The 25415-nt window shown below is 42.5% G+C and overlaps 1 protein-coding gene across 1 annotated transcript in view; it reads right to left on the bottom strand.

The window, feature by feature from the left end:
- Nucleotides 1-25415, bottom strand: part of LOC124595021 (eukaryotic peptide chain release factor GTP-binding subunit ERF3A) — a 64046-nt gene that overhangs the window by 26689 nt on the left and 11942 nt on the right. Inside the window, exons 7-8 of the mRNA XM_047133571.1 lie at nucleotides 536-709; nucleotides 358-447 (exon numbers count right to left, since the gene is read on the bottom strand). Coding sequence (XP_046989527.1) covers nucleotides 358-447; nucleotides 536-709 — 264 coding nt within the window. The remainder of the gene's footprint in view (nucleotides 1-357; nucleotides 448-535; nucleotides 710-25415) is intronic.

The following is a 25415-nucleotide window of genomic DNA, read 5'->3' as shown; positions in this document are numbered from 1 at the left end:
CCTAACACAAGGCGTCGCGAATTTGCACCATATCAGTGCAACTCCAGTTAAGTGTACGATTAATTGTTTTCGAGTGCCAAAGCAAATACATTCAGATTCTACCCAAAGCTACCAATGCTTCCGACGCGTGCTGAGTGTTTCACATATTTCTAGAGCAACATAATTTTTTATTTGTTTCTTCCATGAAGAAATTTAGTCAACCACTAAGGGGTTAAATTTATTATAACCAACTCTATTAGTATTTTCTCACCTCACCTTTGAATGTTTCTAATACAGTTGGTACAGTTGTGTAAGTCACCCTCAATATTAGCTCAACAACATGTTAACAGTGATCATTCAACAATTCATTTTACTTACTTTCACAGTAACTTCTTCAGCTGCACAGTGGATATGCATGACTGCCGAGTAGCCAGCACAAATTATACTCTTATGTTCGAGGATAACAACCTAAGATGTAAACAAATTTCATAGTTTAGCTAGTTTATAAAATTGTTTAAATACTTTGTAAGTGATAAACTGTAACATAATTACCAACCTGAGCATCAAATACTCTGCCAGTCTTTATAGGATTTGCATTGTCGCAAAGGACAAAACCTGGAGACACATCGTCTTCTTCAATGCCTTTCAGTTTTATTTTGACATTTTCTCCAGGTCCTACAGCTGTCACTTCTTCATCATCTGACCACATCTGATCAACAAGCACTACAGTCTAGCAAGAAATGGGAAAGCAAAAGTTATATCAGAAAACTCAAAACACAGCAGATACTACACAATAAAGTAATACAGCTATTGACAAGTAACCAACAGAGAGATCTATATTTGTAATTGGGCTCTGAAATATTTTAGAGGTGAATTACAATAATTTACTGCACATAAGAAGTTCACAACATTTTATTGCCAAGGTTGGAAATAGAATTAATTTAATAAATACCCTGAAGAAAAATATAACTAGCATTTGTAAAATTACTCTATAAAGGAATACACAGTGTAATTTTTTCATCTGGATTGCATCTGCAACTGATTTTGTATGCATTTAGTTTCACTGTACCATTTACTTAATCCTCACTCAGCAAATACTCACCACTGTTGAGCCATTGAGCAGCAGATTTATTTGTAAACAAGATTTGGAGCTTGTAGCTCAGCTTTTGGGCAATTTTCTCTTTTAGGGAAGACTGGAGGAGTGAGTGGAAAAGAGATGGGAGGGGAGTTAGAGAAGGGAGGGCAGGGAATGGGGATATGGCAACAAGGAGTTCACCCCTGTGCTGGCCGGGGGACAGCCCACGTAGTACATGATAAAGGAGAAATAGTGGGCCAAGGTGGACAGAGAGGGGGGAGGGGGAAGAGGACAATTGATGATGAGGTAGACTAAAGTGAAGTGATAATGAGAATCAGAGGACGTGAGGGGGCGGGGTTGGGGGGGGGGGGGGGGCAGGGGATGGGAGGAATGGGAACAGGGACCAGCAAAGATAACAACCAAGGGGATTCCGGCTGAAGGACGTTCTGTAGGGAAAATTCTAGATAGCACAGGTTGTGAGGCAGCTTTTGACAACTAACACATTGTGTAAACCGAAGGTGAAGTTGGGAGAAAGGAAAGGAAAGGAAAGGAAAGGAAAGGAAAGGAAAGGAAAGGAAAGGAACTACTGACGTCAACTGCGTCAGGACTTCATGCGGAATCAGCAGCAATGAGCAAAAATGTTGTCCTGGACCAGAACTCAAACCCGAAATCTCCTGCTTACTAGGCAGTTGTGTTAACCACTGCACTACCTGGATGCTGTGTTTACTGCAACTGCGTGGACTATTTCGCATGCACCCTGGCTGAGCCACATAGCACCACCTATCTGCAGTCCCCATCCACATCCTCCTTGCTCACTACTTTGAGATTCTCGGAGAAGGGTGAACATAATTATGCATCCACACTGAAGGTGGTGGATCCACTGCCCATCAAGGCAAATCAATTATATGGATGTATCACATCTGTTATTTTGGACATGCCTAAGAAAATAGACACCATGCAGAATCTGCAGCTGTGATACATATTGTGTAAGCTGAAGGTGCAGGTGACAGGAAAGGAAAGGAACTACCGATGTCAGCACACTATGTGGAAATGTGGGTCAGCTGGGGGAACGTATCGAGGAGCGCCCGCTCAGTTGCGATACACGTGATGTCTGGGTAGTGTAGTGATTAATGCAACTGCCCAGAAAGCAGGAGATCTTGGGTTCAAATCCTTGTCTGGTACCTATTTTACCTTGGCACCACTTATTCTGCATTAAGTCCTGATCAGCTGGCATCAATAGTTCCTTCTTTTTCGTTTTCTTTCTCCCATCTTGACCTTCAACTTACATATTATGCAAAAAAAGCTGTGGATTATGCATTGTGTATGTTAATTTGGACACATCCAAAAGAACAGACACCATGCTTCATATAGCCCATTGTGCTCAGTGATATGCAGTCCCACTGGGTGGACATGTCTTCACCCTACATATCACCTAGTCAAACAATGGAAAATCCAGGGTGAAATGTAACAATATAATGAAAATGGTAGAAGCTACTAACTGTATAGTGGACATGCTGAGTCACAGAAAGGCACAGCAAAAAGACTGTCACAAGATGAGCTTTTGGCCAGCACCACCTTTGTCAAACACACACACACACACACACACACACACACACACAAAACCACAGTACTTGGCAGCGGGAGGCAGGCTGTGAGCAGCAGCACATGATGAGAGAGGCAACCAGGTGGGGCTAAGGAGGAGGCTGGTGTGGGGTGGGGGACAGACAGTAGGGTAGGGGCAGGAGACAGTGAAATGCTGCTGGGAGCATGCAGAGACAAGGTGGAGAGAGGGTACGGCAGCTAGGTGCAGTCAGGAGACTAGACAGAAGCTTGGGGAGGGGGTTAGCAAAAAAGGAAGGAGGTACAAAGAGTGGATGCTTTGGTTGAATAGAGGGCTGTGTAGTGTTGGAACAGAGAAAGGGCTAGGCGGGTAAGGACAATTACTACACAAGCTGAAGCCAGGAGGTTTACAGGAACATAGGATATATTGCAGGGACAGTTTCCACCTGCGCTATTCAAAAAAGCTGAAGTTGGTGGGTAGGATCCAGATGACACAGGCTGTGAAGCTGTCACTGAAATGAAGGATGTCATGTTTGGCACCGTGCTCAGCAACAAGGTGGCCCACTTGTTTCTTGGCCACAGTTTGTTGGTGGCCATTCATGTGGACAGACAGCTTGTTGATTGTCAAGCCCACTTAGAATGCAGCACAGTGGTTGCAGCTTAGCCTGTAGATCGCATGACTGATTTCACAGGTAGCCCTGCCTTTGATAGGATAGATGATTTTTGTGACAGGACTGAGTGATGGTGGGAAGGTGTATGGGACAGGTCTTGCATCTAGGTCTATTACAGAGATATGAGCCACGAGGCAAGGGGCTGAGAGTAAGGATTGTGTAAGGATGTATGAGGATATTGTGTAGGTTCAGTGGGCGGCAGAAGACCACTGAGGGAGGAGTGGGAAGGATAGTGGACACGACACTTCTTATTTCAGGGCACGACGAGAGGTAGGCTACCTGTGAAATGAGTCCTGTGATCAACACAATGACCAGTAACCACTGTGCTGTATTCTACATGGGCATAACAACCAATAAGCCATCGGTCTGCATGAATGACAAACTGTGTCCAAGAAACAACTGGACCAACATGTTGCTGAGCACACTATCCAACACAATGTACTTCATTTCAATGACTGCTTCAAAGCCTGTGCCATATGGATCATTCCCACCAACACCAGATTTTCTGAACTGCATAAGTGGGAATTCTCCCTCCAATATATCCCACATTCCTGTAATCCTCCTGGCTTCAACCTTCATTAGTCATTGTCCTTACCCATCTAACCACTTCCCTGTTCCCATTCCAACACTACGCAGTCCACCAAAGCTCCCAGTATTTTTACTCTCCTCCTTTTCCACTAACCCCCCCCCCCCCTTTCATCTAACCTTCCGACTGCACCTAGCTGCCCCACTCTTCATCTCATCCCTGCATGCTCCCAGCAGCATTTCACCATTCCCCACCCCTACCCTGCTATACCTCTCCCTCCTCCTCACCCCTCCCCCCAGTTGACTCTCCCACACTGCCCTGCTGCTCGCTGTCTGGCTCCAGCTGCCACAGACAGTGGTCGTGTGTGTAAGTTTTTTGTGTGTGTGTGTGTGTGTGTGTGTGTGTGTGTGTGTGTGTGGTCTATTTTCGACAAAGGCCTTGTTGGTCAAAAGTTAACTTCTCAATAGTCTTTTTGTTGTGCCTTTCTGCGACTCAGCATCTCTACTATAGTTGAGTGGCAACTATCCTTTTCATTATATTGCTACATATCACTTAGTTTGTCTCACCTATCCACCTGACAAAACCCCTCCCTCAAATTGGTCTGCACAACCAGAAACTCATCTCTAGAATAAATTGTACAATAGTGAAGTTCAATGTTCCAAATCTTGTTTATGTGGTTATATGTAGATCAATGCCTCAATTGCATACTGAACGATTATCTTTATTCTTTTTATTATTTGAATTCGACCCAGAACTGTTTCAGCACTGCCAACACTGAGTTACTAGAGGTCAAGTCATAGCATTTTATTTATTTTAAATAGCAAATGCTTTGTGTGACTTAATGTTTTGCTGAGAGATGCTTCCAGGATAAATATTGAGTAAACAGTTTTATCATTTTATTGAAATAGCACATTATTTCTGTCACTAGCCAACTGTGCTAACTGTGCAACTGTAGCTAACTGTGTTACCATTCTGTCAACCCCATCAATTGATGGCATGCAAAACTTTCACATACTAAATTGTATACACTGACATGCTCCCTCAATCTTCATTGTGTTGTGTGGAACAAGTAGATTGAAACCTCTTGGCAAATTAAAACTGTGTGCCAGACAGACTCGAACTCTGGACATTTTCCTTTCGCAGGCCATTCCTCTACCAACTGAGCTAACCAAGCACGACTCATGACCTGCCCTCACAGCTCTACTTCCACCAGTACCTAGTCTCCTACCCTCCAAACTTCAACAGAAGTTCTCCTGCAGAACTTCTGAACTTTTGGAACTGTGAAGACATGTCTTAGCCACAGCCTGGGAGGCATTTCCAGAGTGAAATTTTCACTGTGTAGCAGTTTGTGCACTGATATGATACTTAATGGCAGATTAACACTGTGTGCCAGATTGAGACTGGAACTCGGGATCTCTGCCTTTCGCAGCCAAGTTACAACTCACAACCTGTATTTACAGCTCTGCTTCTACCAGTACATCTCCTCCTTCCAGGAGTGTTAGTCCCACAAATTTGTCATGAGAACTTCTTTGAAGTTTGGAAGGTAGAAGGTAAGGTAATGGCAGAGGTACAGTTGTGAGGATGGACCACGAGTCATGCTTCAGTTGCTCAGGTGGTAGAGCCCTTTCCCATGAAAGGCAAGATCCTCAGTTCAAGACTCGGTCCGGCACACAATTTTAATCTGCAAGGAAGTTTCATATCAGAGCGCACTCCGATGCAGAGTGAAAATTTCATTCTGGAAACATGCAGATTCTAAGGCAGCCAGTAGACCATGTTTGTTGTACGAAATTAAAGGTTTTGCTGGAGGGCAACAGCTGTTCATTTACTACATAAAGAAATGCAAGATACAGCTTCAAGTTTTCTTTCATATACGACAAACTGTTGCAAGAACTGGAGCGAGACTTGTTGACAATGATGCAGATGGTCATTCCACTTTGTGCAAAAAGAATTACATCAAATTTTAAGTGAGTATTTCTTGTTCTAATTTCATAAAGTGTTTCTTTACACTGGTTACCGTTTTTCTAATGTTCCTTCATTTTCTCAACCAGCAACATTTTTCCTTTGTTACAGGTTCAGAAAATGAAGACAATGAGTCTGTAGAGCCATAAAATATAAGTCCTGAATGTTGAGCATTTGTAGTACTACTGTGAAAGCTTTGCAAAAGAAATTTTACTAAATGAAAAATCAATAAGAGCACTACAATGACTACACGTATACCAATACCAACCATCACAGAGTAATAGTGACAACAATAAGTGAACAGAAGACTGTAAATGTCAATTTACATATCCAAACTTGTCCCCTTGAACTGACTTTGCCACACAATATGAGCTTCAGATGTACAGCCATTTCCTCACTTACTTCACAAAAACACATTTTCTTACACATGTTTCAAGCCTAACATTATTTAGGGTTTTGTGAAAATATCGGCTAACATTTCTCCAGAATGCAGATGTTCAATATTGATAACATCTGACTCAACATGCTTTCTTATAAAATTACATTTTATGTCTATAACCTCTGATCTAGAATTTGTCATTCAATTTTTGGCTAAATGAATAGCACCTTTACTATCACAATATACTTCAAGTGACTTTGTGACACTACTTGGATCTCCCTCACACAAGGTTGCCTTAACACAGTAAATCTGGAACAGTTGACACCAAAGTTATATATTCGGCTTTTACCGAGTAAATAGTGCAATAGTTTTTTACTTTCTGCTATGCCACAAAATTAAAGAATTCTGTGTTCTTATCTATAAAGCAGTTACAGAGTACTGGCCACTGGTTTTATTTCCCCAATTTGCATCACTGAAGGCCTTATTTCTCTATTGCCATTTCTAAAAAATTCTAGCTTATAGCTCATTGTTCCCTTTAAATGTCTAAACACACTTTTTACTGACAACCGAAGGATCTTTTTAAAACAGTGATTAAATCTGTGAAGGAAATTGACTGCAAAACACGTCAGGCCTGCAGATTCATGATAGGTATACAAGACCTCTTACTGCTCCGATAAGGTAAACTGATGTCATTTGATTCGACTGCCTCGAAGTTCCATCCGCGTTTTAGTGTTGTTGACACTGGCTTGGTATCACTCTCTCCACATTTCTCCGAAGCTTTTCTTACAAAGGATTCCTGCAGTTTCATATTTTCATACCTAGGCATCTGCTAAATTGCATTAAGTAACCTCCAGGTTCTCTTGAGTTGCCACTGACAAGATATAGCTAATGGACACGAGCTTGACCACTGCTGCTGAGGTTTCCTTATAACCAACATTTAATTTGAGAGTATCCTTTTACCATTAAGTGTGCTTCTGGTTGTATTGCCAGTCCCATGTTTTACCTTAAAATACCGACTCAGTCTTGAGAGGTTTGTGTCCTCTGGGTAGCTCTGTCTCTTTGAATGTGTCACTACAATCTAAGAAACGAGAATTCTTTCTTCACTGCTTTTTTTCCATTTTTCCTTATTTATCCCTTCCAAAGCCTCTTTGAAATCGATGGCTTCATTTGAAGTTCTGCTTGCAAGTAGTAAGTAAAATGGTTAGATAATCTCTTGGGCCCTGACTCTCTGTTTGACCTTTCAAGCTCCATTTGCCGATTCTCACGTTCCTCATCTTTAACTTCAATCTCCATTGGATCACTGTCCAAACCATAAAAGGGTCCATTATCACTGTTTACTGAATTAATTTCTTCTTCAGTACCGGTATGTGAAGCACTGATGTCACGAAGAATTGCTTCTTGTTGCAACCCTAAGATATTGGTGATATTACATTCCTCTATCTTTGAACTTGGGAAACTCTCATTCTCCAGTAAATTTATGCTGACAGTTATCTGGCAGTTCTCCCTATTGATGAACTGCAAGCTTTTGGTTCCCTGGCAGTAGTCTAAGAAATCAACTTCTGTGACGTCTTACCCCACTTCTTGCAACAGGATTTTGGAATGTGAACCACTACACTGCAGCAAAAAATCCTCAGGTGTGATACATAAGCCTTTCTCCTGAATCAAAATTCATATGGTTTTTTACCTCCAAGAGTGGTCTACGGAGAACAACTGTTCAGGCATGCAGCTTTAGACACAGTTTGAGCCCAGTACTCCTTCAGCAAGTTGGCACAGAACATCATGGTATGGGCTTCTTTAAGCAAGGTTTCATTAGCTCTCTCAGCAATATCAATTTACAGCGGACTGCATTGTACTGTAAGATGGTAGATGAAACCTTAAGGCATAAGTAATCTTTTTAGCTTGCTGTTGACACATTCCTTTCCACTATCAGACTGCAACTTCATCTACATTTACATCTACATCCATACTCCGCAACCCACCATACGGTGCGTGGCGGAGGATACCTCGTACCACAACTAGCATCTTCTCTCCCTGCTCCACTCCCAAACAGAACGAGGGAAAAATGATTGCCTATATGCCTCTGCACGAGCCCTAATCTCTCTTATCTTATCTTTGTGGTCTTTCCGTGAAATTTAAGTTGGCGGCAGTAAAATTGTACTGCAGTCAGCCTCAAATGTTGGTTCTCTAAATTTCCTCAGTAGCAATTCATGAAAAGAACGCCTCCTTTCCTCCAGAGACTCCCACCTGAGTTCCTGAAGCATTTCCATAACACTCGTGTGATGATGAAACCTACCAGTAACAAATCCAACAGCCCGCCTCTGAATTGCTTCTATGTCCTCCCTCAATCCGACCTGATAGGGATCCCTAGTGCTCCAGCAGTACTAAAGAATAGGTCGTATTAGTGTTTTATAAGCGGTCTCCTTTACAGATGAACCACATCTTCCCAAAATTCTACCAATGAACCGAAGACTATCCGCTTTCCCCACAACTGCCATTACATGCTTGTCCCACATCATATCGCTCTGCAATGTTACGCCCAAATATTTAATCGACGTGACTGTGTCAAGAGCTACACTACTAATGGAGTATTCAAACATTACGGGATTCTCTTTCCTATTCATCTGCATTAATTTACATTTATCTATATTTAGAGTTAGCCGCCATTCTTTGCACCAATCACAAATCCTGTCCAAGTCATCTTGTATCCTCCTACAGTCACTCAATGACGACACCTTCCCGTACACCACAGTACCATCAGCAAACAGCTGCACATTGCTATCCACCCTATCCAAAAGGTCATTTGTGTAGACAGAAAACAGCGGACCTACCACACTTCCCTGGGACACTCCAGATGATACCCTCACCTCCGATGAACACTCACCATCGAGGACAACGTACTGGGTTCTATTACTTAAGAAGTCCTCGAGCCACTCAGATATTTGGGAACCAATCCCATATGCTTGTACCTTAGTTAGGAGTCTGCAGTGGGGCACTAAGTCAAACGCTTTCCGGAAGTCACGGAATATGGCATCCGTCTGATATCCTTCATCCATGGTTCGCAAGATATCATGTGAAAAAAGGGCGAGTTGTGTTTTGCAGGAACAATGCTTTCTAAAGCCGTGCTGATGCATGGACAGCAACTTCTCTGTCTCAAGGAAATTCATTATATTCGAACTGAGAATATGTTAGAGAATCCTGCAAAAAACCGATGTTAAGGATATTGGTCTGTAATTTTGAGGATCCGTCCTTCTACCCTTCTTATATATATGCGTCACTGCACTTTTTTCCAGTCGCTCTGGACTTTACGTTGGGCAAGAGATTCATGATAAATGCAAGCTAAGTAAGGAGCCAATGCAGTAGAGTACTCTCTATAAAACTGAACTGGAATCCCATCAGGACCTGGCGATTTATTTATTTTCAACCTATTCAGCTGCTTCACAACCCCAGGGATGTCTATCACTATGCCCTCCATACGGGAATCTGTATGAGACTCAAATGGCGGTATGTTTGTACAATCCTCCTGCGTAAAAGATTTCTCAAATACTAAATTTAAAATTTCAGCTTTAGTTTTGCTGTCTTCCATTGCCAGGCCAGACTGATCAGTGAGTGACTAGAGGGAGGCCTTCGACCCTCTTACCGATTTTACATAAGACCAGAATTTCCTTGGGTTTTCAGCAAGATCTTTTGCTAAGGTATGACGGTGGTAGTGGTTGTATGCTTCGCACATCGTTCTTTTAACAGCAGCACGAATCTCTACTAACTTTTGCCTGTCCTCATTCTCCCGATCTTTCTTGTACCGCGAGTGCAACTGTCTTTGCTTCCTGAGCATTCTCCGAATAGCACTATTAAACCACGGTGGGTCTTTTCTGTCCGTAACCCACTTTTTTGGCACATACTTCTCCAATGCGTGATTTATAATGTGTTTAAAATTTGCCAATAATTCTACCATGTCCATCGTACCGGAAGTAAATGAAGTCGATTCATTTACTAAGTGGGATGCTAACAACTGCTTATCTGCTCTTTTTAGTAAGAATACTCTCCTAGCCTTCTTGACTGACTTTTTAACTTTCGTAACCATAGTCTTAATGACAACATCATGATCACTAATCCCTGTCTCAACACTGACACCGTCGATGAGGTCTGGTCTGTTCGTGGCTACCAGATCTAAAATATTTCCATTACGCATTGGCTGTCGATTTAGCTGCTCAAGACAGTTTTTGGATAATGTGCTCAAAAGTAGTTCACACAACGGCTTGTCTGTACCACCTGTAATGAATCCATAGACATCCCAGTCTATACTAGGTAGGCTGAAGTCACCTCCAACTAATATAGCATGATCGGGGTACTTCTGTGATAGAGTGTAGACTCCCTTTGAATGATTCTAGAACTGCCACGGTGGAACCTGGTGGCCGGTAATAACACCCAACAATTAACTTTATTTCTCCTAGCCCTGTTAAACGTGTCCAGATAACTTCACATTCACACTCTACTTCGACCTCTGTAGACACAATATTTTTGTCAACTGCAATGAAGACACCACCTCCTATGGTGTCTAATCTGTCTTTCCGATACACATTCCAACCGTCATTAAATATTTCAGAACTTCCTATCCCAGGGTTCAGCCAGGTCTCAGTCCCGAGAATAATTTGCACGCCACATGCTTCCTGGAGGGCAGTAACTTCAGGAACTTTATTCCAAACACTCTGAAAATTTACTGCTAATATCTTGATAGCTGAAGTGTCTTTACACTGAGCGCGTCCTGATTTCCCTGCCTGCACGTCGACTGGTGAGTGTTCATCAGGACACCTCGCACTACTGCCTAGCCTAAAAAACCCCCATGTGCACACCACAAGTACTCTGCTACCCGAGTAGCTTCTTCCTTTGTGTAGTCCACCCATGACCTATCTAGGGGCATCCTACAATTCCCCACCCAATAGCGCAAGTCTAGAAATCTGCAGCCAAGACCGTCACAGAGTCGACGAAGCCTCTGGTTGAGACCCTCCACTTGGTTCCAAACCAAAGGACCCCGATCCACTCTGGGAACGATGCTGCAAATAGAGAGCTCTGCTTGCACCCCGCATGCGAGGCCAGCGGTCTTCACCAAATCCTCCAGCTGCCTGTATGAACTGAGGATCGCATCAGAACCCAAGCGACAGGCATCATTGGTGCCGAAGTGAGCAACTACTTGCAGACGACTGCACCCCGTACGCTCGATAGCCGCAGGCAAGGCCGCCTCCACATCTTGGATGAGGCCCCCTGGCAGACAAACCGAGTGCACATTGGAATTCTTGCCAGCCCTGTACGCTATTTCCCTAAGGGGCTCCATCACCCGCCTAACATTGGAGCTCCCAATAACCAGCAAGCCTTTGCCCCCATGTGCCTGCTCAGGCCCCGCTGAAGGATATTTCTGCCTGTCTGCTTTTCCACAAAGACTCCGAAGTTTTTAAATGTGTGAGACCTCAGACTTTCTTCATGAAACAGACAAACCTGTATTTTCAAAAAAATCATCAACAAATGTGAGAAAATAATGATTTCCACCAACAGACGCTGTCTCCAATGCCCAACGAAGATCAGAACGACCTAAGTCTGAGATGATGTTTAGAATACCTTTTTTCAGTTTTGAATGGAAGATGTGACTGTTTTCCCATGATGTACAACTCACAGGGGTCCTTGACCACAAGATCCTCATTTAGTCTGGTTGAAACCTTTGCCAATTTCAGCATGCTTTTGCTATTCACATGTCCCAGCCTGCAACACCATAGAAATCGAAGACTTTTTGAGTAATATCATTGTTTCATTGCACTTGTGTCCAAACAATAGACGTCGTCCTTAACCGATACTTGGGCAATTAGTTTGCCTTCTGAATCATAAAACCTGTCTTCTTTCTTTATTAAAGGTCACTTTACACCTTTTAATTACAATTTTGATGAGAGCACAATCACAGCTGAGTTTCGGATGTGACTGACATTAGATCCTTCTATTTATACTGTTTTACCAGCGGTGGAGGAGATAAGTACAACACTGCCAGAAGTATCTGCCACCAAACCATCACCTCCCGCACTGACCACTGAGCTATTACACAGTTTTGCATTATCAAGCTTCCCTCCATCGCCGGTGATGTGAGTTGAGGCACAAGAATCTAAATACTACATGTCTCTTTCATGACACTGTTCCCGAGTTCTGACAGTATTCTCGTTACATATCCTTTACTGTTATTTTTTGACGAGCTTCCTCTTTTCTTGCACTTACTACAATATTTAGCAATATGATTTTGTCTGTTGAACTTATAGCACTTAATAAAGCATTCTGTATGACAGTTTATTTACATGTAACACTGACTCTCCATTCTCATTTGCATCTTCAGATTTGACATCTTCTAATCTCTGACGGTACCTGTGCCACTGTTTTCAAGTGCCACAATCACAGGTCAATTATGATCAGGTAAACCCATGTCATGTCATTTAACTTAAATGCAGTCATTATGTGGCTCCGTGAAGATTCCTGGCGTAATAATTGGTTATATTAATGTCGGGTCTCCAGCTGGAACGTATCATCATCTAGAGACACAATATTTCAATTATGAGAAGGAAAGCTGCCATTCACCATATAGTAGAGATACTAAGTCGCAGATGGGCACAACAAAAAGACTAACATGCTTTCGGCCATTAAGGCCTTTGTCAACACTGGACACACACACACACACACACACACACACACCTGCAGTCTCAGGCAACTGAAACCACACTGTGAGCAGCACCAATGCACGATGGGAGTGGCGACTGGGTGGGGGTAAGGAGGAGGCTGGGGCGGGGCGCGATAGTATTGTGGGGATGGCGGACAGTGCTGGAGGACAGATGGTGGGCAGTGGAGAGGTGGGAGGGGGAAGTAGCGAAAAAGGAGAGAAATAAAAAGACTGGGTGTGGTGGTGGAATGACGGCTGTGTAGTGTTGGAATGGGAACAGGGAAGGGGCTGGATGGGAGAGGACAGTGACTAGTGAAGATTGAAGCCAGGACGGTTATGGGAATGTAGGATGTATTACAGGGAAAGTTCCCACCTGCGCAATTCAGAAAAGCTGGTGTCGTTGGGGAGGACCCATATGGTACAGGCTGTGAAGCAGTCACTGAAATGAAGGATGTCATCTTTGGCAGGACGTTCAGCAACAGGGTGGTCCACTTGTTTCTTGGCCACAGTTTGTCGGTGGCCATTCATGCGGATAGACAGCTTATTGGTTGTCATGCCTAGATAGAATGCAGCACAGTGGTTGTAGCTTAGCTTGTAGATTACATGACTGGTTTCACAGGTAGCCCTGCCATTGATGGGATAGGTGATGTTAGTGACCGGACTGGAGTAGGTGGCGGTGGGAGGCTGTATGGGACGGGTTTTGCATTTAGGTCTATTACAGGGGTATGAGCCATGAGGTAAGGGATTGTGAGTGGAGTCTGTGTAAGGATGGACGAGTATGTTGTGTAGGTTCGGAGGAGTGGGAAGGATAGCGGGCATGTTTCTCATTTCAGGGCACAAGAGATAATCAAAACCCTGGTGGACAATGTAATTCAGTTGCTCCAGTCCTGGGAGGTACTGAGTTACAAGGGGAATGCTCCCTTGTGGCTGGACAGTGGGACTTTGCAAGGTGGTGGGAGACTGGAAAACAAGGTATGGGGGATTTGCTTTTGTACAAGGTTGGGGGGACAATTACAGTCAGTGAAGGCTTCAGTGAGACTCTCGGTATATTTTGAGAGGGACTACTCATCATTGCAGATGCGACAACCACAAGTGGTTAGGCTCTACGGTAGGAACTTTTTGGTATGGAACGAGTGGTACCTGTCTAGTGGAGGTATTGCTGATAGTTCGTAGGTCTGATATGGATGGAGGTATTGATGTAGCCATCTTTGTGAGTCAATATGTGGTGAGTAGCAACTTTCCTTCTCATGATTGTTACATTCCATCCTGGATTTTCCATTGTTTGATTTTTGGATACAATACTTCAGTGGTCCACCTAGCTGCCATCTTCAGGTGAGTAGGCCGTCACACTATCTCGCTGAAACTGAAAGCAAACACACTGCGGCGGCAGTGTGTGCGAAAATAATTGCCCTATAGCAACTGGCACAACAGCAGAAATGATAAATCGATATCAAACACTATTGACAGTTTTTGATTCTCAAAACAAGCATCGTTGTTTCTTAATGTCAAACAGAACAGGTTTACAACTCTTACTTAAAAGGATACCCCTTATCTCTGTTTATAATACTGTCAGAGAGCTAGATTTCAATGGCTTCTTTCACTACACAGTCCCAATACCGCAATGCAGGGGCAACCACTTGTGTCTCATCGCACAACATTTTATGTCTTTCAGTAAGACAATGTTGTGCCACTGCAGATTTTTCTGGCTGAAATAAATGTTCCACACAATGGTCCTAGATCATACGAATCATCTTCGCCACATGCGTTTATTTCAGCCAGAAAAATCTGCAGTGGCAGAACATCGCTTTATTAAAGAACATACAACAATGTACGGTGAGACACAAGTGGTTGCCCCTGTGTCACGATATTAAGACTGTGTAGTGAAAGAAGCCATTGAAATCCAGCTATCTGCCAATATTATAAACAGAGATAAGGGGTATCCTTTAGCTAAGAGTTGGAACCCTGTTCTGTTTGTCATCAAGAAACAATGGACCTTGTTTTGGTCATCAAAAACTGGCAATAGTGTTTGATATTATTGTTTCCACGACCTTCCACCACCGGTGCATTGTTGTGTCTACTGCTAGAGGGCAGTTAAACATAATGCTCAGAGGGCCCACAGTCGGTGTACAAAGGAACCACCGCAGCGTGTTTGATTTCAGTTCCAGTGAGATAGTATGATGCCCTACTCAACTGAAGATGGCGGCCAGGTGGACCGCCAAAATATTGTCTCCAGATGACAATGTGTTCCGGATGGAGACCCAACATGAATACAAGCAGTCATTATGATGTGACTGAAATAGTCATATACCAATGTGGTCATTACAATTCGATTGCAATAGTCGTCTACCAACTTGCATTTATCGGATTTCATTGAGATTAATGTTTTAAGCAAGCCCACACTATGGTGAGTATAGAGTCTTTTCTAGGGCCATCCAGTCTTTTGTTGCGGTTCATATATCCTTTATAAGGAAGTACTTTTGTTTTGTCCATGAACAGTAAAATCTGGGAATGTGCTTTTCTGTCTCTTTTCTTCCATGAATCTTCCAGTTTTGCCAGATCCAAAGATCAGTTTTCTACAAAATTCCACACTTTTTGTCATGGGTTATATACACCTTCATGGCAAATTTCCCTGTAGAATATTTTTGCATCTGGTCAACTTTTCAACTACTGGAAGTCCAGATGGAGCTGTACCACTCATTTTTATGTTCGATTGAAACAAAATTGCTGGCAGACTGCACACACAAACAGGAGGAAAATAGAAATAAATCAACCGTTGGCGCACACACAACTTCCTAACGAACAGATTCTGGATTTCCTCGCACAACTTTTATTTTCAATATTCATTAAACATTGCTTTCACACCCGGTCCTGAGCCCATAACCTTCTGGTGAGTAGCTTTAGTATTACTGTGAAAGGTTTGTCAAATAACGTTTTATTAAATGAAAATTCACGAAGTACACCATACAATGACTACATATATACAAAGAACACAGAGTAACAAAAACAAGAAGTAAACAGAAAACTGTCAATATCTATTTACATATACCAGCAATGACACTAAAAGAAGGCCAAGGCAAAGGTGCAGCACAAAAAGAAATTGTACCAATTCTGAGTGGGCATGGACTGATATAGGCTTTGCCAAATATTGGCATTTTTAATGAGTTTGACGGTGTCACGGATTTGTGTGAATTGGACGCAGATAGTTCTGTTTTTATTCTTTTTTTCAATTCTTGTGGTCAGTGCCCCCACTGCTCATTTCAAAAAGCAGACTAATCTTTATGCTAGACAGAGGATAAGGAAAATAACAAGTGCAGGTCTGCTCACTCCTAAACAGAGAATGGATGGTTGAAAGGGAACTAATAAAATACTTGGCTATGATTTGTCACATGAACAGCAGCCAAAAGCAAGGTGGGGTATGATCCATTTGAGTAATTCCACCTTCTAATTGAGTTTTAGCAGGCATATCTGCCTGCCAAAGAAATTGTTGGTCAATGATGGCAAGTGTAAAGACATAGGCAGAATTAATTTCAAGCAGATATAAAAATATGGTTTAAAATTAAACATGCTGTCAGATTGAAATTCTGGTTGTATATGAGCTAATATATCAGCAAAAATAAACAGTTTTTGGAAATTTACTGTAATTGGATAGCTAACAAATCTACTCACCAAGCAGCGGCAGGAGAGAACACATGTAAAGGTAAAGAAATCTGCAAGCTTTTGGAACCAGAGGCTCCTTCTCCTGGCAGAAAAGTTGAAGGATGAGAAGTGGTGTGATGGAAAAGGGCATTCAGGTAAAGGACTGGCGAAGTTTTCTTTCACCTGTCTTCCTTCCCCTGGCCCCAAAAGCTTGCAAATTTCAATACCTTCATATGTGTTTTCTCCAATCTGTCACTGGGTGAGTCAATTTTCTTTTTTACCTCTCCCACTCCATTATAGTCCAGTTATATAGGAAAAACAGAATTTTTTAATGGCCACACCAATGTTATGGTTCACGTAGTGAGAAAACTACTTCACACCTAAGCAGATAAGGAGGGGGATACATTATTCACGTTCTATACAAGTCTATTCTTGAAGGAGAAGACAGGTCTTCTCGGAATTGTAATGTAGAATGGGAAGTTAATGTCTTGGGCTTTGAAAAATTCCCAGCACACAAAGAAGGGAGCTGATGTTCCAGAGGAACAGAAATCTTTTAGCTGTACGCTGGAAATGTGTATATATGTCAAGTACCGTTCGCTGGCCAATAATCATGAGTTACACATGCCCATGTCAGAATTGTAGAACATGAAGACAACGAGTCGAGTTAAAAACGGCTACATGTTAATGCCAATCAATGGAAGAGAAGACAGCTAAAAATAGGAACATGGAGAGAGGTCTATAAAATACACTGTAGAGAAACAGAGGTCCTGAACTAAAAATTAAATGGCCTTTGCCACATTGCCATGCAGGATAAAAGTAAAACGCGGTTGACTGCCCATGCGTCATTTGCTAATATGGCTGATAACTCGGACGGCAAACACAAACAAGAATGTAAGTGTTCCATCAGGTCATGGTGGATCGTCAAAGATTGAGCGAAATGAGGACAAACTGTTGGGGGAGCACCACTTAATAGATGGCGATGGCTGCAAAGTGAGTGTCCGATAGGCAAACTAGTTAAAATGATCTCCTCATGGCGAGAGGTGGTTATCCAAGACGCTGGGAGATACTTAATAAGCCAGAGCTTGTTCTCGTGAAGGGAGGACAACGTGACACCACCTGCTGACAGACGGCAACACAGAGATCATCAGAGAGAATGTAAGTACTAGTGGGCTGCAGTACAAGGACAGCATCTTCGGCAACAGCGACAGTGGCTTCGTTTCCTGTCAGACCGACATGACTAGGAACCCACATAAACTTCACAGTGATTCCATCAAGAGTGAGCAAGTGACAGCTTTCCTGGACCCATTGCACTAACGGATGGACGGTGTACAGCACACAGAGGCTTTGAATGGCACTGAGAGAGTCGGAGTAGATGACGCAATTGAAAATCCTGTGTTGTCGGGTGCACTGCGTGGCCTGATCAGGGCAAAGAGCTCTGCTATACATACTGAGCAGGATTCCGGAAACCAATACGGAAAAACATTGGTGCCAATCATGAAGGCACACCCGACACCAGGCCACTCCAAGAGTCATCAGTGTACACGAAGGTACTACAATGAAGTACCGGGAGTAGTGTCCTTAGTAAGCAAATCAAGGCCAAAGCGAACACGGACCGCCGCACAAAGCCAAGAAGGTGAAGGGTACACACTCACTGGGAAAGTTAAAGGTAGTGTTAAGTTAAGGTGCCGCAGCAAGAGCTGAAAACGAACTCCTGGAGGTTACAGGGAAGAGGGACATGCCCCACACTGGCAATCAAAGGAGTCATCGAAGGAGGTATAAAATGAGTGGCCACGCATGGCAGACAAACAGCAGAGGAGAAAGTCCCGGTGGTAGGACAGCAGTAGTTCTGCATACAGACTCTCAACTAGGCTAGTGCACAAGGCATCAGTGGCCAAATAGATGCCACGATGGTGAATAGTATTGAGGCGGTGTAAGAGAACAGACCGCTCGAGATGATGGGCATGCTGGGCAGCACAGAAGGATAGGTCCAAATGGGAATAGGTGTACGTGGAGTCTGAAAGGAACGTGGGTGCTCCTGTGTTAAGGCAGAGGAGGTTAAGTTGGTTGAGAAGGGCAACTAAGAGGACACCTCTCGGACAGGTTCTGGGAGAACCCCAAAGGGGATGGTGCGCATTAAAGTCACGGAGCAGCAGGAAGAAGTGAGGTATCTGCCCAATAAGCTGGAGGAAGTCTGTCCTGGTGATATTGAACAACAGAGGGATGTAAATGGCACAGAAGTGAAAAGATCAAGTGAGGAAAAAAGGGCGAAATGTAACAACTCGAAGCAGGTAGTCAGGGAGGTGGGTTGACTATGAACGCCGTCCCATATGAGCAGCATGACTCCCCCATGAAATGGAATGCTGTTCACAGGGAGAAGGTCAAAATGGACCAGGAAGAAATGCAAGAGCTCAAAGCGGTCATTAGGATGCAATTTTGTATTCTGGAGACAAAGAACGGGCAGACGCTGCTATTCTAAGAGCAGCCATAAGTCCTCTTTGTTTGATCGATGGCCATGAATGTTCCATTGAAGGAGAGTCATAACGAGGAAAGGGAAGGAGGGAAAAAATGATGAAGGGGCGTCACCTCAATGGTTGCAAAGTGCCAGCCTTCAAAGACTCATGGCTACAGGGCACAGAGGCTGGAGGACCCTGCTCCATGATATCTACAGAGTTATTGACATTCCCCTTCTGCTGATTTGCAGAGTCCAGGGCAAAAAAAACGGCTGACGGTGCACACTGGTGACACGGACGTCAGCCACGTGAGGGTATCACGTGGTGACACTGTCAAAGAGGATCTCTGGGTCAGCGAAGAAGAAAACTGTTTTCCATTATTTGACTTCTTGGAGCCTTTCCAGATGGCTGCGGAAGGCTCAGATGCTTGCTGGCTGGAGAGGATAGGAAATCTTTGCAGAAGTATTCCTTCTGCCCTCTCCAGCCTATCGGTTGTGTAGCAGGTGACTTCACCCCAGGAGGTGAATGTTTGGTGGCCTGTTGCACAGCTGGACGAGGAGATGGCGATGCTACCATGACAATGAGTGATTTCTCAACCTCAGAGCTGAATCTGAGATTGCATGCCTGTGTGGCCATGTCATTTATGTAGCGAGATATAGCAAGAACATTACAGTACATGCCAGATGGTAGAATGCAGGATTCACAAATAACCAATAACTTGCAAGCGACCAGGTAAGGCACTTTTTCCTTTAACTGTATTTCCTGGACAGCCCGCTCATGGAGATACATGGGACAATCTGGAGAGGCTGCGGCATGGTTGCCACTGCAGTTGATAAAACGGGAAGAAGGAGGCAGACAGTCGCCATCATGCACATTCCTACCACAGGTTACACATCTGACTGGGTGTGAGAAGATGTTCGAGTGTGGTTGAAATGATGACACTGGTAGTAGAACATAGTGTTCGGATTGTACAGCCAAACTGTGACAACTTCATAGCCTGTTATGATTTTGGACAGAAGCACCACTCTATCAAAGGTGAGAAAAAGAGTGCTTGTGGGCACCAAGACTGCATCTACCTTTTTCATCACCTGATGGACACAATGGCACCCTGATCAGAGAGGTACGTTTGGATTTCTGCCTTGGTCAGACCATCAAGTAGCCTAGTGTAAATAACACCATGGGAAGAATTCACAGTTCTGTGGGCCTCAAAACGAACAGGATGGCCATGGTGAAGCGAAGCGGCATGCAGTTGTTGTGCTTGAGTACCAGAAGTAGTCTCCAAGAGCAAAGAGCCCCTGTGTAAATGAGAGCAGGATTTCACAGTGCCGGCAACTGCATAAACACCTTCCTGAATAAGAAACGGATTTACAGTCGCAAATGACTGATCATCTTTAGTACGCGAAACCATGAGGAACCATGGTGCAGCTGTGAGGGTCTTTGAATCATAAGCATCATTCCATTTAGTTTGATAGACAGCAAAGATAATGATTGGCTCACTGCGAGAAAATCCCCCACTATTGCCAGCATTTCCAATGGCGCACTCCTTCTGACTGATACCCCCTCCCCCATCCCGAGAGGGCTCACCTGACTTAGGTGATTGTTCACACCTCCCAAACACCTGACAGAGGGACCAATCGGCAATTGGGGAAGCCAGCAGCTTAGGCAACCACCCCTCCTTTGGCCTGGCCTGTACCACGAGTTAGGTGTGAATCCTACATGTTGACCAGGGCTAGGAATTATGCGTTACCCAGTCACCAGTTACTTGTCAAGATGCATGGGCCAGCAAAGGAGTGCACAGGGAGGAAGAAGAAAATGATATGCCTCAAACCTCGAAGCAGAGAAAGGCTAGGAAAAGGTGACCGAAAAAAGGAAAAAGAGAAATGAAAAACAGTGGTGAGACTGTTCTTATGTGAACTACTGAAAATGCAGAACATGTTCCCTAAATCACCCCAGACATGTTCCCCAAGGGAAGGAAAAGGGTAGCAGGAAGATAGACATGCAGCACTGAAAAGGTGCTTCAAAGGCTAGGGACCCTGTGGTATCCAAGCACGAACTCAACAACTAGAGGTGAGCCCCCTGAGGGGCTAATGTGCAAAGATGTTCTCAGACCAAATTCCTCTGGAGGGTGGGGGAGGGGGGGGGGGGGGGGGGGGGAGTGTTGGTTTTGATCTGTCTGAACTGAGGATGATGTATGAGGCTTTTGAGTACAGAATAATGAAATGATGGAGGCAGCTTTTATTTTATTGTTTCCTTATATACCTAAAGAATGGACTCATTCTCCATAATAAAATAACAACAACAATAATAATAATAGTAATAATAAATAATAGAGGATTATAAAGGAATTGTGTGTAGAATTGCTAATGTGCAAAGATGTTCTCAGACCAAATTCCTCTGGGAGACAAGTGAAGAGACTACTGACAAAAAAAGCATCTCCTGGAGACAAGTGAAGAGACTACTGACAAAAAAAAAAAAGCATCTCCTGGAAAAAAATTCTACCTCCACCAGGTGAAACAAAAATCTAGTTGATGTGTAAAGCAAGGTCAATCATAGGAAAAAAGCAAGTATGAAAGGTTGCAAGAAAAGACACCAAATAACAGTGCAATGAGGACAAAATTGCCATGTGCAAACATGGTGTTTCACAATGTATTGCACAAAAAGTCATAATATGAGAAAATAAGCATAACAATGTTCTATTAGTGTTCTGAGATGTCATTTTTCAATCATGGAAAGTGGAATAGTGATTATTAAGACTAGAATAGTAATTAGAAATTAGTTTGACTTTGGTTAGGGAAAAACTATACATTCAACGAAGCTGGAAATATGTAATTCAGGAGAAGTTTCTGGCTTCTGTAAATGGTTAGTACTGCAGTTAAATGTTTGTTACTTTTCTTAATAGAAAAAATATTGAAAATCCATCAAAATGGGTGGCATTCCAAGAAATGGCAAGGATTACATGGCCAGAAATCGAAATGATAACTAGAAGTTGGGTAATTAACTCTGTAATCCTGAAACGGTGTAAGTCAGAAGGCTGGTAATCTTTTTGCAGTTGCAAGCAATGTAACCTAGCTGACAATAGTATGCGAGGTAGCCACTGGTGTCTACTGTGTCATTGTCTTGTAGTTAATTCTTTTTTGTGGTTGTGATAAGTGTGTGCTGTTGTTACAGTTACTATCTTTATTAAATATGTCAATACTATCAAACAATGGAAAATCAAAATGAAATGTAACAATATTATGAAAAGGAAAGTTGTCACTCACCATACAGTGGAGATGCTGAGTTGCAGATAGGCACAACTACAGACTGTCACAAATAAAGCTTTCGTCCTGTGAGGTCTTAGTCAAAAATTGATCTCTCTCTCTCTCTCTCTCTCTCACACACACACACACACACACACACACACACACACACACAACTGCTGTCTCAGGCAGCTGTAGCCAAACTCACAGTTGCCTGAGACTGCAGTTTTGTGTGTGTGTGTGTGTGTGTGTGTGTGTGTGTGTGTGTGTGTGTGTGCGCGCGCGCGCGTTTTGTCTATTTTTGATAAAGGCCTTACAGGCCAAAAGCTTTATTTGTGATAGTCCTTTTGTTGTGATTATCTGCGACTCAGCAGCTCTGCTATATGGTGAGTGGCGACTTTCCTTTTCATAAACATGTCAATACAAAAGGCAATTTCAGTTTCGATTATGAACTGCAAGTATGTGATTTTTACATCATGTGTGACTTCTACTTTTGTGGAAGTATGAAGCACAGGTTAATGTGCATGCATTGTAGGAGGTAGGTGTGGCTTCCTAGCTCCCCACTCCTCCCACCTAAACAGCTCCTCACTCTGTTGTGGTCCATGTGGGGACTGGGCTGGCTTCCTCCACTACTTGCAACTGCCTATGGCATTCAGCCACCTTACATTTAACATACCATATGTTTCTGCATACTGACTGACTAACCTGCCAAATATTAGGTGTGGTTTTCAGTGTCTGTATCTTCAGATAATTATTCTGTTAAATCATCATTAAATCTGAGAATCATTAGTTTGTGATCCATCTGAATGAAGAGTAAACATTTTAAGCTACCATTCCCTTTTAGTGTCCTCCCTCTCCCTCTCCCCCTCCCCCCCCCCCCCCCCCCCACATACATACATACACAGAAAACAGTTTTTTTAAATTTTCTGGAGTCATGTTGAATCTCCTGTCAGATAATAGATTTTCACCTGAGAAAATGGCCTCTCAACATCTACATAGATAACTGGAGCAAATTTAAAATCTCCTATTATTGTAGGCTCCATTTCTACTGCGATAGAATTGTCACCTTGTAGAATCTTTTGAAACATTTCCAAGCTTGCAGGATTTTTCAAAACACCACCTGGCACACAATCCAATTCTGCAATGCATCATTCAAAGTTTTCACTGACTTTTTCCGTGGCAGTCCTGTTTCCTGAAACTGGCTGATCACTTTTGGCAGGCAAACAAACTTGGCCGCAACAAAAATGAAGTCCTTTCTCATTTTCAAAGATTCAGGAAGTTTCTTTGGTGCTGCAATTGAAGATGTTGCAGCCACCAGAGGAATGACCATCTTTTACTCAGGAAATCTGAAGCATAGTGAACTGCTGCTGAAGTCAATGTCGCCGCCCCCCCCCACCCCCCCAAAAAAAATCTTGTTACGATAAGCTGAGAGGGCAGAGGAATATTTGGTGTGGTTCTTTAAATGTCTCAATCCTTGACAGAGCTTTCACACATATCTTCTTAACACTGGAAATCAATTTGTCGACATCTAAAACAAACTTTGTATATCTTCCGATACCCTCTAAAAACCACGCGCAATGTTGGTCACATGAAGCTTGCTTGGAAACAGCACTTTAAAAGCTATCCCAGTCTTTTTCATGTATGGTGCAGCATCTGAGATGAAAAGTAATACATTGTCACAAATTTCTTTACACCAAAGTAATTGGAATGAATTAGTAAAACAAACTGTGTGATAATTCAATTGTTAACTTTTTCCAGACACACTGTTGTAAGCAGGAATGCTTTTACTGATTCTCTTTCGGAAGGACAATGACACTGGCAATAAAAAGGTCTATAGCATCTATTGTCTTGTCAATTGAAATACAGATCTCTTTATTTTTTAGTTCATCTTTAATGACTTTCATTCCTTCATCTTAACATTCACATTTTCACAGTCTTGATTCAAGGAGCACAGATTCAACCATATTCTTCTCCAAAACCTGTTTTAATTTAAGATGCTAATTGCGATTTTTGACTTATATTGCAACTGGTGTTGAAAACAGAGAAATCTTTCCAGTTGCCTTGGAAAATGCACTTTTGTGCTTGGTCGTACTGACATGTTGAGAAATGAAGTATTTCTTTTCATAGTTCACTGACTGCTCACATACTCTGCATGAAAGTATTTTACCGTCAGTAGAAAATATTAATGTAACTTAATAACACTGAAATTCAGCATGTTACTAGCTGCCTTGCATAACAATGTCATAATAAAAGCCGAACGAAAGAGATCCAAGTAACCACAGACAATAATTAAAACCCTTACCAACTGTTACCTCTTTTTACAGTGACATTCAATGCTGTTTTTAATAATAAAGCAATAAACAAGGATCAAAAATGCAACAAAATGCATTTATATAAAAAAGATAGAAAAAGGCACCATAAAACTGTAGAATTTCAATTACAAAGATGTAAATCACAGCTTCACATTCAAATTGAAGATAAGAGTCAACACATTTAAAAATGAATTCTGCCATTATTCTGGTCTCTGCTCATTACAAAGGCATTCTGCCAATGTTCCGGTCTCTGCTTGTTACTGTTTCTCAATTTGTTTGTAATTATCTTTTACAATAATGCAAACTAGTTACAGCTTAGTGCATACTAATTTTGCCAGTGTTACCATGGTTATAGATATAACATTTGCACAGCTGACATTGAAGTGTTAACATGGTGAGAGGGGTGGGGTGGGGGAGACAACCTGAGTATGAACAAAGGTTTGATGATATGAGCTGTGCTGATCTGCCAGTAAACAAAGGAACAGGAAGTGATACATACAAAACAAAACATTTACTTTTCATGGTGTGATCCTGAATGTGTCTGTGTTCACAGGCCTACAGAAAAAGATTATCTTAAGAAGATTGCTATAAAGTACGACAACAGATAATTTAACCAACAACCAAGCTACTTCATAGTATGATGTTTGCTGCCTTATGATGCACATCATCTAATTATTAATGTGTTTCAATATAATAAAAGTGTTCAGTATGAAAAGAGATAATTTTTTCATTGCTGATATTAGTCAATATTTTATTCTCCTTCAATGCCTCGCCCCTTGTTTCTCTATTCTAATATCCAATGTTCATTGTTAAAATACAATGTCATAGTAGTCACCCCACAAACAATTTAAAATTAATCATCATACTAATCCAACAATCCATTCTATCTCGAATGATAGCATATAGGAGTTGCAATAAATGGGAAGAATTCACGAATCTAGTATAAT

Source organism: Schistocerca americana, chromosome 2 (genome assembly GCF_021461395.2).
Source record: "Schistocerca americana isolate TAMUIC-IGC-003095 chromosome 2, iqSchAmer2.1, whole genome shotgun sequence".
NCBI lineage: Eukaryota > Metazoa > Arthropoda > Insecta > Orthoptera > Acrididae > Schistocerca > Schistocerca americana.
The sequence above is the reverse complement of the archived record's forward strand: the minus strand, read 5'-3'. Positions and strand labels throughout refer to the sequence as shown.